Below are 16,213 nucleotides of genomic sequence, written 5' to 3'. Positions count from 1 at the left end.
TGTAGGACCTCCAGGCGCTTCCTGGCAGTTGTCTACACTGTTGACAGCTTCTGTGCAAGTCCAAGCAGTGAACTTGCAAGGAAGGCGTGGAGGACTCAGGCAAAGCTTTACCCATGTGCAACGTGAAAGTCATTTGGAAGCCACATGTGCAGGGAGGTGTGTGGCAGCAGCGTAGTGTCCTCTGCAGCCACATCTCCAGGTTCCTGCTTCAAGATAAGAACTCTGCTGACATGCTGAAGGAAGGAAGACAGTTTAAGGTTTCCATTTGTTTTGTATTTAGACCTCCTCACTTCCCTTTTTCTCAATATCCCCATCTCTGACCTCTCACTGTTGCTTCCTGTTTGCTGTGGGGGCACCGAGCCCCAGCTAAAGCCCCGCTGCCAGGCACAGTGTGCCTCATCCCACCTCCCACTGCCATGCAGAGCTGAGGCTCCCGTTGCTCACTGAGTTCTGCCATCTAGGAGCCTGACCCCCCCAGCACAGCCCATCAGGAGCCAGGACACCCAGACTGCTGCTGAGGCAACATCATCGCCTCTGTAGTGAGCTCTGGACACCAGCGTGGGAGCTCCTGTCCCACACCACCTTTGGGCTCCTGGTTGCTGCCCATTCCACGTAGGGTTCAAGAGTTCGTCCCCTCTCTCTCAGCACCTTGTAGACAGCTGAGTCATTTTATAGACGAGCATTAAATGTATTGACACGCATTCACATTTTGTGCCAGCTTTATGGGAGAAGGTGGCTTAGCTGTGGCTGCTGAAGACAAGTCTGGGCTTTTGGTTTAGAAGTATTTAAATTCAAACCTGATGTTAGAAATATTTATATGGACTCACCTTTTAAGATATTACAGTGTGTTCTCTTTATAAAGTCTTAAAGGGATAAATAGAAGTTCTCAAAGAGTTTCATTTTCAACTAAGAATGTATTTTATAAAGACCTTGACTTTCAGAATTAGTACTTTCAGGAACTTAGATAAACTGGATGCTCAAAACAATACTTAGTACATTTCGTACAATACAGAACTTAGAAATATCTGTTCCAGTTGATTTATATTTTTACTACTTTTCTGTACTCATTGTTTCAGTTTTTATATACAAACCCATGTCTAATAAAGAACCCAAAACAACATCCCCCCCCTCAAAAACCACAAACAGAAAAAAAGCCGGTTTTAATAAAAAGTGAAATTTTAAACTTTTTACAGTTGCAAGCATTAGCATCTGAGGAAATAAATATAGTTAATGAGCTGCATGGGGAAAGACAAAGAAGGTTCTGGTTCATCCTCACTTAGATTCTCCAGAGACCTCTAGTTCAGATGCATGTAGTGTGCCTTGAAAGAAGTAGGTGCACTTCAGCCTTCTGGCTTGGGATCAGGTATATCTGAGACCTTCCACGTGATGACACCTGTTTACCTCAGTGTTTGTTAATCCCAAAGACTCCACAGCTGGGGTTGGGGAGGGTCACCAGGGCATGAAGAAGTTATGGCTATGCTGTCTCCTTGCAAATTAAGATTTTTCCCCATTTGGTTAAGGCTGCCTCATCCCATAGAGTGTTTTTGCACCACACAGTGTCACAGCTGAGTACGCTGTTTTAAATTCATTTCCTTCAGTGGAAGATTGGCAGTGTCAGAGCTGTGCTTTATCATAGAATGGCATGGGTTGGAAGGGACCCCAAGGATTATAGAGCTCCAACCCCCCTGCCACAGGCAGGGCCACCAACCTCAGGCCTGGAGCTACACAAGGTTTATCTTGGATGTTTGTTCTCTTGCTCCAGATAATTACTGTAGAAGAAGCAAAGCGCCGGAAGAGTGTTTGCAGTTACTACGAAGAAGAAGATGACGATGCTTTGCCTGTCTTAAAGCATCACAGTGCCCTCCTGGAGAACATGCACATAGAGCAGGTACAGCTGGAAAAACCTCGGGTTCCCTTGTTTGCTGCCAGACGTGGGGCATCCTGCCTTCTGGAGGCAATGCCGATGCTTATTAAGAGTGTGGGAAGTACTCAGCATGTTGGAGTGCCCTTGGGCCAGGGGAGAGACTGGGGCACCACCCGTGACCCAGCCTGCTGAGTGTGTAACCCTTTCCCCCTGTTGGTTGCCCAGCTTGCCCGGCGCTTGCCCGCACGAGTGCAGGGATACCCCTGGCGCCTTGCGTACAGCACGCTGGAGCACGGCACTAGCCTGAAGACTCTGTACCGGAAATCGGCGTCGCTCGACAGTCCGGTTCTCCTTGTCATCAAGGATATGGACAACCAGGTAAGGAGTACTTGTTCTGCAGGGGTTGGGCTTGAAAGGGCAGCAGCATCAAAAGTGATCCCTGTGAAGTGTACTAGCCTTACCATGAGGTGACGTCATACCAAATGAGTGTGTTTTCTGTTGCTTGAACTAAATTTTCAGGCAGGAAAGAAGATCAGCACTAATAGACATACACCCTTCCCTACCAGCAGCTTCAGAAATGGCAATGAGTGTTCCTTTTAATAGTGACCAGGGAAGTATCTTCCTCAGGTAGCTCACTTAATGAGCTGTTGCAAGTAATGCCTCTGTGGAGGTCTAGGCTTTCAGTTGCTCCTGGAGTTGTCATTCCTGCTGCTGTTGTTGTTTGTCATCTGGCTTTCAACTTGCAGGATACAAAAGACATTCATGAGCACTTGCTCATCTGATGTCCTTAACAAATTGCTGTTCTGGTACGGAGCACCAGCTTGATTGTTCTGTAGAAATCATTTTGAAACATCTGTGGTTTTTCCTCCTTGAATTTTTCACTGTCCTCAAAAGTTGTTTAATCATTTCATTTGAACAGATATTTGGAGCATATGCTACGCATCCCTTCAGGTTTAGTGACCATTACTATGGCACTGGTGAAACGTTCCTCTACACATTCAGTCCAAGTTTCAAGGTACGTGGGTGTTCACTTTCTCAAATAAGGTTTTTGGGTCCCACTTCTGAGATTTTTATGGTGACAGCATATTTGAGTCTAGAAGATGTGCCAGCTGTTGATGAGTGCAGTTCATCGCTCGCTGCTTCAGTGCAGTGCATCAAGGAAAAGTGGCTGTGGTTATCTGAAGTGCCTGAGAGGACAGCCTCTACGTATGAAGAGAGGGGTTTAAAGGGATTGAAGGGGGAAGCAGGGAGGAGTAAGGAGTGGCCTGTCAGAAGTCTCGGGCAGCAAGATCAAGAAGAGGGGTATAATCTCACACGTGCTTAGGGTCACAGTGACAACGAAACAGAGGCAAGAATGCTACTGAAAAAACCCTGATGTTCACAGTTTATGCATGTTTCAGTATTGAACACATTTGTAGCTTTTTAATGGGATGCCTGTTGATTCAGAGATGCAAGCAGAATTGTAAAAAGGATTAAGGTGCCTCATTCAGTTTTAAATACGTGTTGTTCCTTTACTTTCTACTTATTACCTCTTCCTCCTCCCCCTTCAAGAAAAAAAATAATCAAATATGATCACTCCAAAGAAATACCTGCTGAGTCAGTCCCCAGTAGCTTTAGAGTGCAAGAATCCTCACAGTACAAATATAATTGGTTCCCCCTCAGGTATTCAAGTGGAGTGGAGAGAACACCTACTTCATCAACGGAGACACCAGCTCTTTGGAGCTTGGAGGCGGAGGGTGAGTGTTTGGTTTTCAAATCGCGTAACTATTTTATTTATCTTCATTGAGAACAGGGACAATGGTAGCTGTAAGAAAAACTAATCAGTAAAATGGTTAAATTTACCCTTGGTAAGCTGTTTAGTGCACATACCTCATCAATCTGATTTCTGGTTTAGTCCCAGAGCAGTTTCCATTGCTTAGAGTGACTGATGTTGGGCGAGTAACTTTTTTTGAGAACAAAAAAACCCCAGAGGTTTTGGGTAGGCACAGGCTTCCCTGCTGAAGTGGTTTGCCACTGGCAGGTTTGCCTTCAGCTTCTAGGGTTTTTTTGCACGGTCCTTACTAAATTGTCATTACTCTGTTGCCACACAGAGCAGGGATGCAGACCTGCTTAAGCAGGTCCTAAACTTCAGAGATCAGTGGGTGTGAAAGCAAGGGCTAAGGCTACACGACTACCTAAAAGCTGTCCCCAGGCTGCACCACGGGTGTCCCGGGCACAGTGTTGCATTGGAAGTTTATAAACACTCCTCTTTCTCCCCTAAAACCAGAAGGGGACGTGTTTGCATCCAAACAGCCTGGGAAGGGGACCCTGATGCCTGTGCCCTGCTGTTGGTCCCAGCCAGCGGTGCGAACAGCCGAGTGGCCTGATGGCACTCGGTCCTGTGCTCTGCCCCTCTCACTGGTGCAGCCAAAGTGAGGGAACCCCTCTGTGAGCTGCTTGGCAAGTGCTTTTCCAGGACTGAGCTCTTCACATTTAGTCCAAGTTCCTCAGAACCACGTAGCTTGCTCTGTATTGCTCCTCTGGCAGTGTTTAGAGCTTCCAGTATTTCTGAAATTCCTTGTGTGTTTCCTTTTCAGTGGCCGGTTTGGCTTGTGGTTAGATGCAGATTTGTATCACGGGCGAAGCAACTCCTGCAGCACCTTCAACAACGACATCTTATCTAAGCAAGAAGATTTCATAATACAAGACGTAGAAGTATGGACATTTGAGTGAAACACAGACTGCCTTAAGGACTGGATCCGTTAGGCACTTCAACGCTAACTAGAAGGTGCAGGCTGCCTCACGATAGTACACGCTTTCTTCCTCAGATTTGTACCAGAGCATGACTACGCAAAAAAACACCCCCAACCAACCCACCCAAGAACAAACAGAGCTGGTTTTGAGAGGCAGTAAGAGACAGAACAGTTAAGAGATCTTTTACTTCCTCCTCCAACGCTCGTCCACTGAAGATAACGATGCTCATGAATTCATTCACGGTGTGTAAGTTGAGAACTTTCTCTGTTAACTGTGAAAAGGATCCTGTGGGAAAACTGTAACTATCTACTACATTCCATGTGTATTTATGTTCAACGTACAAATGCTAACCAAAAATAAAAGGTTACTTTACCAAAATCTTACAGCATACTGTTTGCCATGGGAAAGAATCAGAAATAGGTGTACGCAGCACTTAAGGGAACATGTTTTTTTTAAATCTTTTTATTTATTGTTATTGTGCAGCAGGGGTTGTTTTTGTAAATGTATTAGGTATGGGGTTGTGGGTTTTTTTTTTTTCTTTTGATGTTTCAAATCTGGATTTGATAAATCATTACTGTTCAGGTAGGTTTCGTATGCATTCTGAATCAATTTATTTGATTTCTGAAGTTTAATTTTTATATTTTTATTTTGTAAATGAGATTTGGTTTTCATTTTACCCTAATTGGAGGGTTTGTTTTCTGGTGGAAACACTTGAGTGCATAATTCTGTTTTGTTTGGGCTTCCCCCCCCCCCCCCCAAGATGAGGGAGAAGGTGGCTAGTGCTTCTTATTAACTCTGCTGCCACATTCCTGTTAATAGATCGTTGCTTTGGCAGTGTCTGGAGACTTTGGGCAAACTGCCACCTGGTGTAGACTGGATCAGCTCTGCTGCAGTCAACAGAACTGGAACAGCATGCTAGCAGCATCTGCCCCAGTGTTATTTGACGTGTCTATGGAGGACGTTTCTGAGAGGATTGCTTTTCTGTATCACCACCAAATGAGTCAAAATAAGCCACCCACTGTGCTTTATGAGCATTTCTTTGCAAATAGAAGAATAACTGCTTTGTTAAAGAGAAAATACAGATTTAGAGAAGAATGCTGTTTTCCCTAACAGGCCAGGTCATGTCAGTGTAATACTTGCTTTCTTAGTAATTACATATATGATTTCCTTCCCGAAAAAGACTTGAAGCAACAGGCTGGCTTAGGATTTGACAGGCAACTAACTATTCTTCTTTGTTTTTCATGAAATAATCAGATACTTCTCCCCTTCTCTCCCTCAACACTGAGAAGACAAGACTGCATGTTACAAAATGAACATTTCAGTAGATAGAGAGGGTGTGACAAGAGGACTGGCAGCCTTAGCTGTTTGCTAAAGGATTCTGCTTGCCCGTTAAGCTGTGGGCGGTGTTTGCACAATCCAGACCCAACCAATGTTAGGAGAGTGTCCTGCCCTTAGACTTGAATGTGTCAGGGTCCTGAGAAGGGCAGGTTTTGGGAAGGCTAGTGCCCTGCCAAGCGTTTGAACAGTGCAGCCTAATTTTGGGATGTTATTAACTTCAATTTTGTTACTGTTCTTCCTGTTTTGAATAGATTTAAAAAAATAATAATTAAAAAAAAAAAAAAGCCAAGTAGTTTTCTTTCAAAAGCATTACTGAATCTTAGTCCTGCACAGACACTTCACAGTCTGAAAGCCAACGCTATATACAGAAAGCCTGTAACACGCTGCACGTGAGCTTTTCACACTTCCCTGCTATGTGGTCTACTGCAGCCATAAATAAAGGTCTTACTGGTAATGCTGTAAAATACTTTGGAAGTTGCTAACAGCATAATGCTTTGAGGATACCAGGAATATCTAATACTGTTTGTGCTCTTAAATGGTGGCAGAGGACTAAATAGTTTAAAAAACCAAAATCCAAACCCAACAAACCAACCAAGTTCAACATTTTACATACATTTCACTATTGCAACCTACAACTTAACTCCATTATATTATCCTTGTCAGAGCATATCTAAACGCTGTGGTCTATATTCAAAGCAGTGTTGTTCAATCGAAATTCTGTGACCCTTGAAACTATGACTATTGAATCTATGTAATGCAGTGCTATCACAATATTTTCAATAAAGGAATTTATGCATTCAGAAACTTGTTAGAGATGCTTTCTCCTTTATTCACCAACTTGAGTGCATTTTTAAAGATGAAAGGATGGAGCTTAAGTTACAGGTTACACTGACAAATGCCTGTGCTGCAGCCTCAGAAAGAGAATTCCAGCAGTATCATGCTTGAGAAAGATGGCTAAGAAGTTGGGGGCTTATGGGTTTTGTTTTCTTTTGGTTTTGTTGGGGGGTGTGGGGTGTTTTAAAAGAACTTGGAGTTTGGCTTTCTTGGTTTCATGGTGTACAAAGGTGGCATTAAGAAAACCCAAACTGGTTCCATGTGAAATGGAACAAGCGTGCTATTTGTGAGCCTTGCTTTGAGTGCAGGGCCGGTGAGAACTATCTTAATGTGAAGTAAGAGGAGAATTACAGCCACAAGTAATTTTTCTCTTGGAGCACAAAAGCTTGCTCTTGCAAGGTGAAGAATATGTGCTTTGGTGGTACTCAGATCAAGAGTTTTGGTCCAGGCCAGTGTCAAGATGCTCGTTCACAGCAAGGCTGCTGCGTACTCAGGTGAGTGCGGATGTTCAGTGCGCTGTCGGGTGCAGCAAGGGTTCTGCAGCCTGTACTTCGTACAAAACTGGCTTTAGAGCAAAGTACAACCCAGTTACTTTCATCACAGTCTTCGGGTGTAAACTTTCAAGACTTCACCTGCCTGTTTATAGCAGAGAAAAGCAGCGGGTTGTGTCATTGCACAGGGATTGCCTCCTGCTGGGCAGGTCAGCAGCTGCTGGCAAATATGCTGCTTTGGGCAGAGCTGGTAACTGTGTCCTACTTCTGCTCTGGAAAAAATGTATTTTTTTAAAAAAAACTCACTCTAAATTTTGCAACGTGTTGCCTCCTTCAGCACTACACCGATGTCCTGTGGTCAGGGAACCTGCAGCTCTGCAGCTCCAGCCTGATGAGCGCAGCGAGGGTGCGGCCGTACCCGTTAGGAAAAGCTATTTAGAAACGGGGGTTAGCTGGCACGGGCTGCCGCTGGCTTTGGAGGTGGTTGGTAAGTGTGAGGCTGGTGAGGCCCTGGCACAGGCTGCCCCCTCCCTGGCAGCGTTCAAGGCCGGGCTGGATGGGGCTTGGGGCACCCTGGTCTCGTGAAGGGTGTTCCCTGCCCATGGTGGTGGGCAGGATGGAGCTGGATGGGCAGTGAGGTCCTTTCCACCCCAACCCAGCCTGTGACTGTGACTTGAACGGGACGGGGTTGTGTTCCCAGCTTGTACTGCCCTGGCTGTCCGTCTCTCAGGCGCTGGCTCGGGTGTAATCCAGCGCTCGCTCAGCATTTCCCCTGCCAGGCCCGGCTGCTGAAGCGGGGCCGCTGCGCCCTCCGGAGCGCGGCAGAGGGCGGGGCTCTCCGGCGCTCGGCGCGCGTCCCCTGGCGGCGCAGGAGGCGGGCGGGGCGCTGACGCAGGTCCCTGTGCCGGCGGCCGCCATTGGCGCTCGTCGGCAGGGGGCGCGGGCCGTGCGGCAGTCGGGCGGTGGCTGCTGGTGGGTGGGGGGGGGACGAGTGGCCTGAGCTATGGCGGGGGAGGAGGCTGCTGCCGCCACCGCTGCTGAGGAGAGAGGAGCTGGTAGCGGCGGCTACAACGCCAAGTGTGTGTTCTGCAGGATCGCCCGCCGGGAGGAGCCGGGCACGGCGCTGTTGCCCTGCCAGGTGGGTGAAGGACGCCTGGGCGGCGGCGAAGAGGCCTCCCCAGGTGTCCCGGCGCGGAGCTCCCGCCCTTGGCCGCCAGCCTCGCCCTCTCCCGCAGGTGCGGGTCCGCTCAGCACCCCGCCGGCCCGGGCGGGTGCCTGTGGGCGGGTGGCTGCGGTTGTTCGCCGGTGCTTTGAGGAGGAGGAGGCACACCCGGGCTGCCGCCGTGCCGGCGGGAGAGCTCCCGTGTGGGCCCTGCTGCCGGGGCTGGGCGGGCTTGGGTTCGCCTCAGGGAGCCTCCGCGCTTGTAGGGGGCTCGGAGCGAGGCGCGAACCGAACGGCTGGCGCGGGAGCCGGGGCCTTACGGCGGGGCCCAGGCCGCAGAGGTCAGCGCGAACTGCCCGGGCGCCTTCCCGTAGGCTGGCGCCGGGAATCCCGCGGCTCTCGCTGGGCGGGTCAAACAGTTGGCGCGGGGAGGGTGGGCTCCCTGCCGCTGTCCCCTCCGTTAACCCCTCCGCTGTGCTTGCCTCTGCGTTCAGTACGAAGACCTCGCCTGCTTTAGAGATATCAAGCCTGGTGCCCCCCACCACTACCTGGTGGTGCCGGTGGAGCACGTGGGGAACTGCAAGACGCTGAAGGCAGAGCACATACCTCTAGGTAAGGCGGTACAGCGTGTGCTGGGCTCAAAGGAACAGAACTCTGCACGGCCTGCGGCAGCGGGTTGTGCAAATAAACGGCACCTTGGCTCGCTGTTCGGTTGTGGATGTGGCATAAAGGTGGGAAAGGGTGGTGTGAGCGAGCGTAGGGGACTGGGAACTGGCTGGCCTGTGCCCTTCTGGAATAGCTCTCCTGTCTGTATGTGTGTGGTTCTGGAAGAACACAGTGCTAGTGCATGAAATCCCTTTTGGCTGCGTGGGGTACAGACGCCTCTGCATCTTTATTTTGAAAGCACCCAGGTGCTGCCTTGCTACGTTCTCTGAGTGACACCTCCAGTTTTAAATTGTGTGGGAAGTTACAGAAGAACTTTATTAAATGTGTTATTTTTCAGGGGGCAAAAAATGAGTGAGAGAAGAAATAGCGTTCCAATAAGCTTCAGAAGATAAAATTCTAAAATAGTGATTCTATGATGTATTGTTGACAGGCTTTTTCTTTTTTTAAACTCTTAAGAAAGCATTGCCCTGGTATTTGTTTGTTTGTTCCATGGGGAAAGGCCCAGCTACATGCCTTGAGTAACAGAAGAAACTACAGCCTGTATACCTACAGACATACATTCCACCTTAGGGAAATTTACTAGTAATTTTCAGTAAGAATCACAGAATCACAGGGTTGGAAGAGACCTTTGAAGATCATCAAGTCCAACCATTCCCATCCTGTGTTAAACCATATCCCTGAGTACCTCATCTACCCTTTCTTTGAACACATCCAGGGAAGGTGACTCAACCCCCTCCCTGGGCAGCCTGTTCCAGGCCCTGACAACTCTTCCAGTAACAATTTTTTTTCTAATATCCAATCTGCCCCTGCCCTGTCACAGCTTCATGCCATTGCCCCTTGTCCTATCTCCTGTCCCCTGGCTGAAGAGACCATCGCCCACCTCTCTACAACCTCCCTTCAGGTAGTTGTAGGTGGTGATAAGGTCTCCCCTCAGCCTCCTCTTCTCCAAGCTAAACAGCCCCAGAAGAGTTACAGTCACCTCTTGCAAATCTTGCATAGCTGTATTTTTCTTCTAAATCTAGAGTAATTTTCCCAGAAAATACTTCTGCACCTGTTTGGCTTCGAGACAGTTTGTTAGACTTTGGCCTTAAGTTTTTGAATTAGGGTTGCTTCTTTTCTCAGTGATACTGTCACAAAATCTTGTCCTGGTAATAAGTAGGACTGACTGTTACCTTAATTGAAACTTGTGTGCTGTCTTTAAAGTGTCATAACTTACACCAGGCTGCACGGTACCTGTAGCTGTGTAGAGGCAGAAAGCTGGGGTGAGTGTAAACATCATCATTCTGAGCAGCCAGTATTTGTTGGGGACTTTTGTAAGGCTGTGGCTTTGGCCAGAGTTAGAGTAACACCATGCTTAAGAGCATCATTAGCATGGACGTTGGTAAGAGTGGCAGTTTTCACGTCACTTGTTGCATGACACTGTCTTAACAATTTGTGCTTGGTTATGAGTAGCTGCAGTATTTGCTGTTTCACAGAAACCTGTTTGTGGTTCAGTGTAATCACTTTGTTGAAGGTAATATTCTGAAGAATGCCTGTTTTTTTTAAATGGCTTGATGACATATGGTGGGTGAGACATTGCTGAATGTTATAAATGAAATGTGTTTGTGTTTAATAGTGCAGCGAATGGTGGAAGCTGGAAAAGCTGTCCTCCAGGGAAATAACTTCAATGACTTGAATGACACAAGGTATGTAATGGAGCTCTTCTGTGTTTATTAATTTTTTAAATCCTCAGAATGCTGTTTTAGAGCTGGTGGTGTGATTTACTGAAGCAGTTGGGCCTGCATTCACCCACTGCCTGACTTCTCAAGTAGAATGTGCTGGCGTTGGATGTGAGCTCTTTTCTTCTGGTGACTTCACACCACAGATTGCTTTACAACTCAGATTCGTTACTGGCTACATCTTGGGACACTGAGGGCACTTCAAACAGCTTATCCAAAATGCTGCTCTCTAGTTATGTGCTGAAAATAACCTCTCAGTCCTGCTTTCTAGAAGAGAGGTAAACTTTGTCCTATCTGAGCAGGGCAGTGCACTGTGTTTCAGTGCAGCACCCCTTAGTTTAAGCCGGTGCCTTTGATCTTGGAAGTCAACTGTACCATAACTAAAGCAGCGTGGGGTGTAAGGAGCTTGAGCCTTCCTGATCAAAACAAGTACAGATGACATTAATCTAGGGACACTGGCTTTCCTGCTGAAAACTTGCTATGACACGTTTAAGGTACATTTTTGTTTTCAGACACTCCTTTTTACCGAATTGAATAGAGAGCTGTGAAGGAAGGGGTTAATGGGCCTTTGATAATGTCCCCTAAGGGCATAATGAAGTGAAAGGGTGTATTTTTTTTCCTGCCTTTATATTCAGGGAAAATGCAAGGAGTTAATTCAGTTGGTCATGTTAATTGACTTGCAGAGTTACATTTCTTCCTGAATTAACATCACCTTTTTTTTTTTCTCCTTTTCCTTGCTCTCCTTTTCTGAAGAATGGGTTTTCACTGGCCTCCCTTCTGCTCAATATCCCACTTGCATCTTCACGTCCTGGCCCCAGCCAGTCAGCTGGGATTCTTATCCAGACTCATGTACAGAATCAATTCCTACTGGTTCATCACGGTAAGTGTGATGCAGATGAGCTTGTTGGTAGGTTTTCACCTGCAAGCTGAAAATGTGATCTGATGGCATTTTAACTGTGTCCAAAAATTCTCTGAGCAGTCATTTGTGACATTAGTGTAATTATTCATTCTGTGTATTGTGCATTAACTGTTTCATAGAGTCATAGAACAGTCTGGGTTGGAACAGACCTCATTTATCTAGTTCCAACCCCCCCTGCCACGGGTGGGGACACCCTCCACTATCCAAGAAGAAAATATAATGCTGAAAAACTTTATGCTTATTAAGGGGAATGGAGTGCCTTTAACATTAACAGCAAATACAGTAGTTCTGGATTTAATGTGTAGCTTAGATTTGCGTGGTGCTTCTGAGGGCACTTTATAGCTACTCTTTAATTTATAAGGATATATTCAAATGTGATGGACTGCATTGCACATATACACTGTTGAGGCATGAAACATGTTGCCCTAATGATTGCTTTTATCGCTTCATATGTTTTTTTCTCATCATCTTTAGCCTAGAAATAAACAGCTGCTTTACAGAAACGTTGTTTGTGCTGTTCATGTCAGTAGAGATCAAGTGATGAGGCAGAACTGGCGCTAAGTCACTGTTTGAAAATCTCTTGCTCGAGGACTGAAGGTTCCTCTTGCTGCTTGTGATGCAGCAAAGAACCCATCATTGCAACATAGCTGCAGCCTCCTGGTGGCATTGCAGAGCCCCAACACAAAGCTCCTGAAAAAAGACCTGTCTCATCTAAAGAACACAGGCAGTCTCTTACTTACAGAGAAGAAACTTGGCTTCATGTTTCCACTGTACTGTACAGCATAACACAGATATTTGGCCCTCAGATAAGTAGAGCTGTGTAGTTGTGCTCCTTGCTATCAAGGATTAGCTCAGGGAGATTTGTACCAAGTTTAGTTCTCCAGTATGAATGCACTTCAGAAAGTATTTTACCCCGTTGTTAAGTTGGAAAATGTTCTTTAATTGGTCTTGGGGTTTTGTTTGTTTGTTGTCTCTTTTTAAATATAATGGCTTGAATGTGAAACTCATTTAGGAATGCAAAACATGATTCAGATGGCTTCATTTTCAGTTGTTCCATGCTTTATCTAGCTTTATTTGCAAATAAACTGCAAGTGCTACTTAAGTCCTGTCAGGTTGTTCCTCCCCTAAGTGGCTGACTGCATTTCACTGCATGTATTTAGAACATGCCAGACTTCAGCTTTTCAACCATCTAACATGCTGCTTCCTTTGGAGATCCTGATAAAGCCTCAACCACTAGTTCAAATTAAAAAATTAACTCAGTGGAACTGGAGGTAGATGAAAAGGAGAGGCTGAAAGTGAAGTGATCTGTTTTGGAAGTGCCTGTGTGAGTCTGCAGGTGCCCAGGCTGGGCTGCTGGAACAATGCTGGGAGGTGTTCTGCTGCCTGGAGCCTTCCTGAGGGCTCTGTGGCTGGTGCTGTTACACACACAAAGTACAGCTGTTCTGGCTATGAGTGAGGTGTGTCAGTAGCCATATGATGAGGGAAGTGTATGTGAGCACAGTGACATGGGTGTGTATCATAGAATATCCCGAGTTGGAAGGGACCCATCAGGATCATGGAGTCCAACTCCTGGCCCCACACAGGGCCAGCCAGGTCAGAGCATGGGACTGAGGGCATCGTCCAGATGCTTTCTGAGCTCAGCCAAGCTGGGTGCTGTGACCACTTCCCTGGGGAGCCTGTTCCAGTGCCCAACCACCCTCTCAGTACAGAACCTCTTCCTAACATCCAGCCTAAACCTCCCCTGTTGCAGCTTCATACCGTTCCCTTGGCTTCTATCACTGGTCACCAAAGAGAGGAGATGAGCACCTGCCCCTTCACTCCCCCTCACCAGGAAACCACAGGCTGTGATGAGGTCTCCCCTCAGCCTCCTTCTCTCCAGGCTGTACAAACCCAGTGACATCTGCCTCTCCTCTTAAGACTTCCCCTCCAGACCTTTCACTGTATCTCATGACACAAACCACGTATGTGAATACACTCCATCTTTCAGCAGCATATGTGGCTGGTGTGCAGCTTGCTGGGTGGTGACAGGCCACAACACACTGTTTTGGAGCATCTTCAAAGTTGTCCAGGTCTCACAGATTGGTGGTTTTGAACACTGATGTTTTCTCAGGTCTTCAAGAACCACACTGCTTTATCTTGCTTTTTATTTGCTCAAACATCCTCCGACTCCCATAGGTTCTGACTACTGTTCCAATCACCTAAAGGGAGTTTGATGGAAACTGAGAGTCTGCTGCTTACAGCAGTCATTGCATTCTGCTTCTGTGCTAGGCTTTGACTGTGAAAATGAAAAGTAAATGCCCTGTCAGTGCCACTGTTTTTGAAAAGCAATTTTCAGTAGGCTGGAGGTCGGCAGTGCAGTTCATGTGTTGCTCTCTTCTCTTTCACAGGCTGAACAGCTGATTGAGCGTCTGCAGAGCCAGAGTGCTGCCAGCTGAAAGCGCTGTTGACCTTGTGTGGGTCTCCAGTTTGCTCTTTGCCTTTGAACTCCTGATTCAAGGTTGCAAGGGGTGATGTTGCCAATAATACACCAGGGCAAAGGAAAATAATGAAAGGCTTTAGTTCTGTATGAGGAAATACACACATAATTTGTACCTGCCAACCTAATTCTTCCACTTGGATACTTAATGCTATACACTTATCTGACAACAAGGCAATGTGTCTGAATTAGGATCTTCTGTTTGTGTACATACACACATGCATAGTACATACACACATGCACTGAACTTCCCTAGATAAAGGCAGGGTGCAGCAGCAGAATGTGTTACAACTAAGGCAACCAGTTGCTACTAACAGCATGTATGTGGTACCAAAGGGAATATTTGTTGCAGGGCCAAGCTTTTATTGTAAAGATGAGTGTTCTGGGATTGCAAGTAACACTTAGAACATCCCAGTTTCCATCTGAAATGTTACTTAAGCCTAGTTGTTAGTAGGCACGTTGCTGAAAGTACACTAACTTTGTGGTGCCAAGCCACTTTATTACCTGTCTTTAAATGTTAATATAATAGGTGCCCAGGTGTGATAATGCTGCATAACACAGAGTATCATTTAAATGTACGTGTCCCTATGTTGGACTTAAAGATTTTTTCCCTCTTAGGTGCAGAATATTTTATGTTCATTACTGTATGTTTACAAAAGATGGTGTCAGAGTTCAGAGGACTTGATTTAATACACCACTCTTCTGCATGACAGTAGAAAAAAGAAAACCCCACAGTTTTTAGCTGTTTCTGATGGTGTTCTCCCTTGAAGTCCCTTGGACATTACTAATGCCTTGGCTAAGTTTGATTTCTAAATGAAATCATAAGAGAAACTGGTCCTTACTGCACTGAGTATGTGGCAGGCTTGCCTAACAGCAGTGTGGTTTGAATTTGGGATAGTGTGCACTCAGCCCAACACTGGAACACGCTGGGTTGCTCAGGGAACCTGCTGAGCGTTTGCCTTTCCTGTCTGACAGTGCTGTGCCCACAGCATGTGAAGGCAGACTGCCTGGGAAGCTCAGAGGCCAGAAAACAGGGAGGGGGTTTCCTTCCTTCACTGAGCCTGCCCATCTTTGCCCAACTAATCAAGTGTCCTCCGCTGATGCACTGAGATGCAGTTGAGGTGAGGATGGTCTTTCCCTCCTGCAAGGTTCCCTGCAGGTAATCTCCTCAGTGTTCTCCACTGACCCAGCACCTGTTGCCTTAGTGGTATTGCAGTGTTCTTACAGTAAAGTTCAGGTTTCCAACCCAGCAGAGTTCACACCTCTCTCTCCTGTAAAGCCTTGTTTCTGATGTCTGGTTATTCCTATTAGTGGGCGCCCACATGCCATTTGCAGCCCTTCAGGGGTTTATTTATTGCATTAGGTAGGAAGAGTGTGAATTAGAGGCACTGATCTTGGACTGCTGCTGTGCAATAGAGGAGGAGGTTTGAGCTGGCTCCTAGCTTTGTGGGACACCTGAATGTTAAGGTCTTTCAGGAGTTAATACCATGTATGTGTTCTGATTTATTTAATTACATAACTGTACTTAACTGTGACATGTAATATTTAAAGTACCCACATGAACTGTTGTCAGAAAGGATTAAGAAACAGAATAAATTCTAATCTTGGAACGATCTTTGGCTGCATGGGAATAATTGACTGGGGGGGCTGACCCTGGATTGCACTTTGCTTGTTCTTCACCCCTGACCCCAGCAGGATGCGAGAGAGATCAGGAAGGGCAACAGTGAGAAAACCCCTGGGCCAAGTCAAAGACAATTTAATACATGAAGAAGAGAGAAAGAAAAATCCCAAGGCACGCAATGCAAAGGTAATAAATCACTCATGACCTCTCACAAGCAGGCCAGGAGCATTGGCCATCCCCATCCTACCCAAAAAGCCCCAACAGTCCAACCTCTTCTCAACTTAAATTGCTGAGCTTGACATACAGCACTGAACATCCCCATGGGTCAGTTTGTGTCTGGTGTGGTGTACAGGCTGTGCCCCCTCCCAGCCTCGTGCCCACGGCAGGGGCA

The 16,213-nt window shown here is 46.6% G+C and overlaps 2 protein-coding genes across 2 annotated transcripts in view; both read left to right on the top strand.

The window, feature by feature from the left end:
- The window catches only part of NCOA7 (nuclear receptor coactivator 7), a 94,242-nt gene extending 89,273 nt beyond the window's left edge, over positions 1-4,969 (top strand). The window contains exons 12-16 of the mRNA XM_084261739.1: positions 1,763-1,888; positions 2,090-2,242; positions 2,784-2,879; positions 3,527-3,600; positions 4,441-4,969. Of these exons, the coding sequence (XP_084117865.1) occupies positions 1,763-1,888; positions 2,090-2,242; positions 2,784-2,879; positions 3,527-3,600; positions 4,441-4,576 (585 nt within the window). The 3' untranslated portion in view covers positions 4,577-4,969. The remainder of the gene's footprint in view (positions 1-1,762; positions 1,889-2,089; positions 2,243-2,783; positions 2,880-3,526; positions 3,601-4,440) is intronic.
- Positions 4,970-8,263: 3,294 nt separating this feature from the next.
- HINT3 (histidine triad nucleotide binding protein 3) lies at positions 8,264-15,815 on the top strand (the record flags this gene model as incomplete). The annotated part of the gene is made up of 5 exons (XM_084261016.1): positions 8,264-8,398; positions 8,917-9,034; positions 10,704-10,773; positions 11,560-11,686; positions 14,113-15,815. 5 exons carry the CDS (start codon positions 8,264-8,266, stop codon positions 14,158-14,160), a joined length of 498 nt encoding a protein of 165 aa, XP_084117142.1. The 3' UTR covers positions 14,161-15,815.
- Positions 15,816-16,213: the final 398 nt, after the last annotated feature.

Source organism: Gallinula chloropus, assembly GCF_964237585.1.
Source record: "Gallinula chloropus genome assembly, chromosome: 3".
Classification (NCBI taxonomy): domain Eukaryota; kingdom Metazoa; phylum Chordata; class Aves; order Gruiformes; family Rallidae; genus Gallinula; species Gallinula chloropus.
This window is presented reverse-complemented; position numbering and strand designations above follow the sequence as displayed.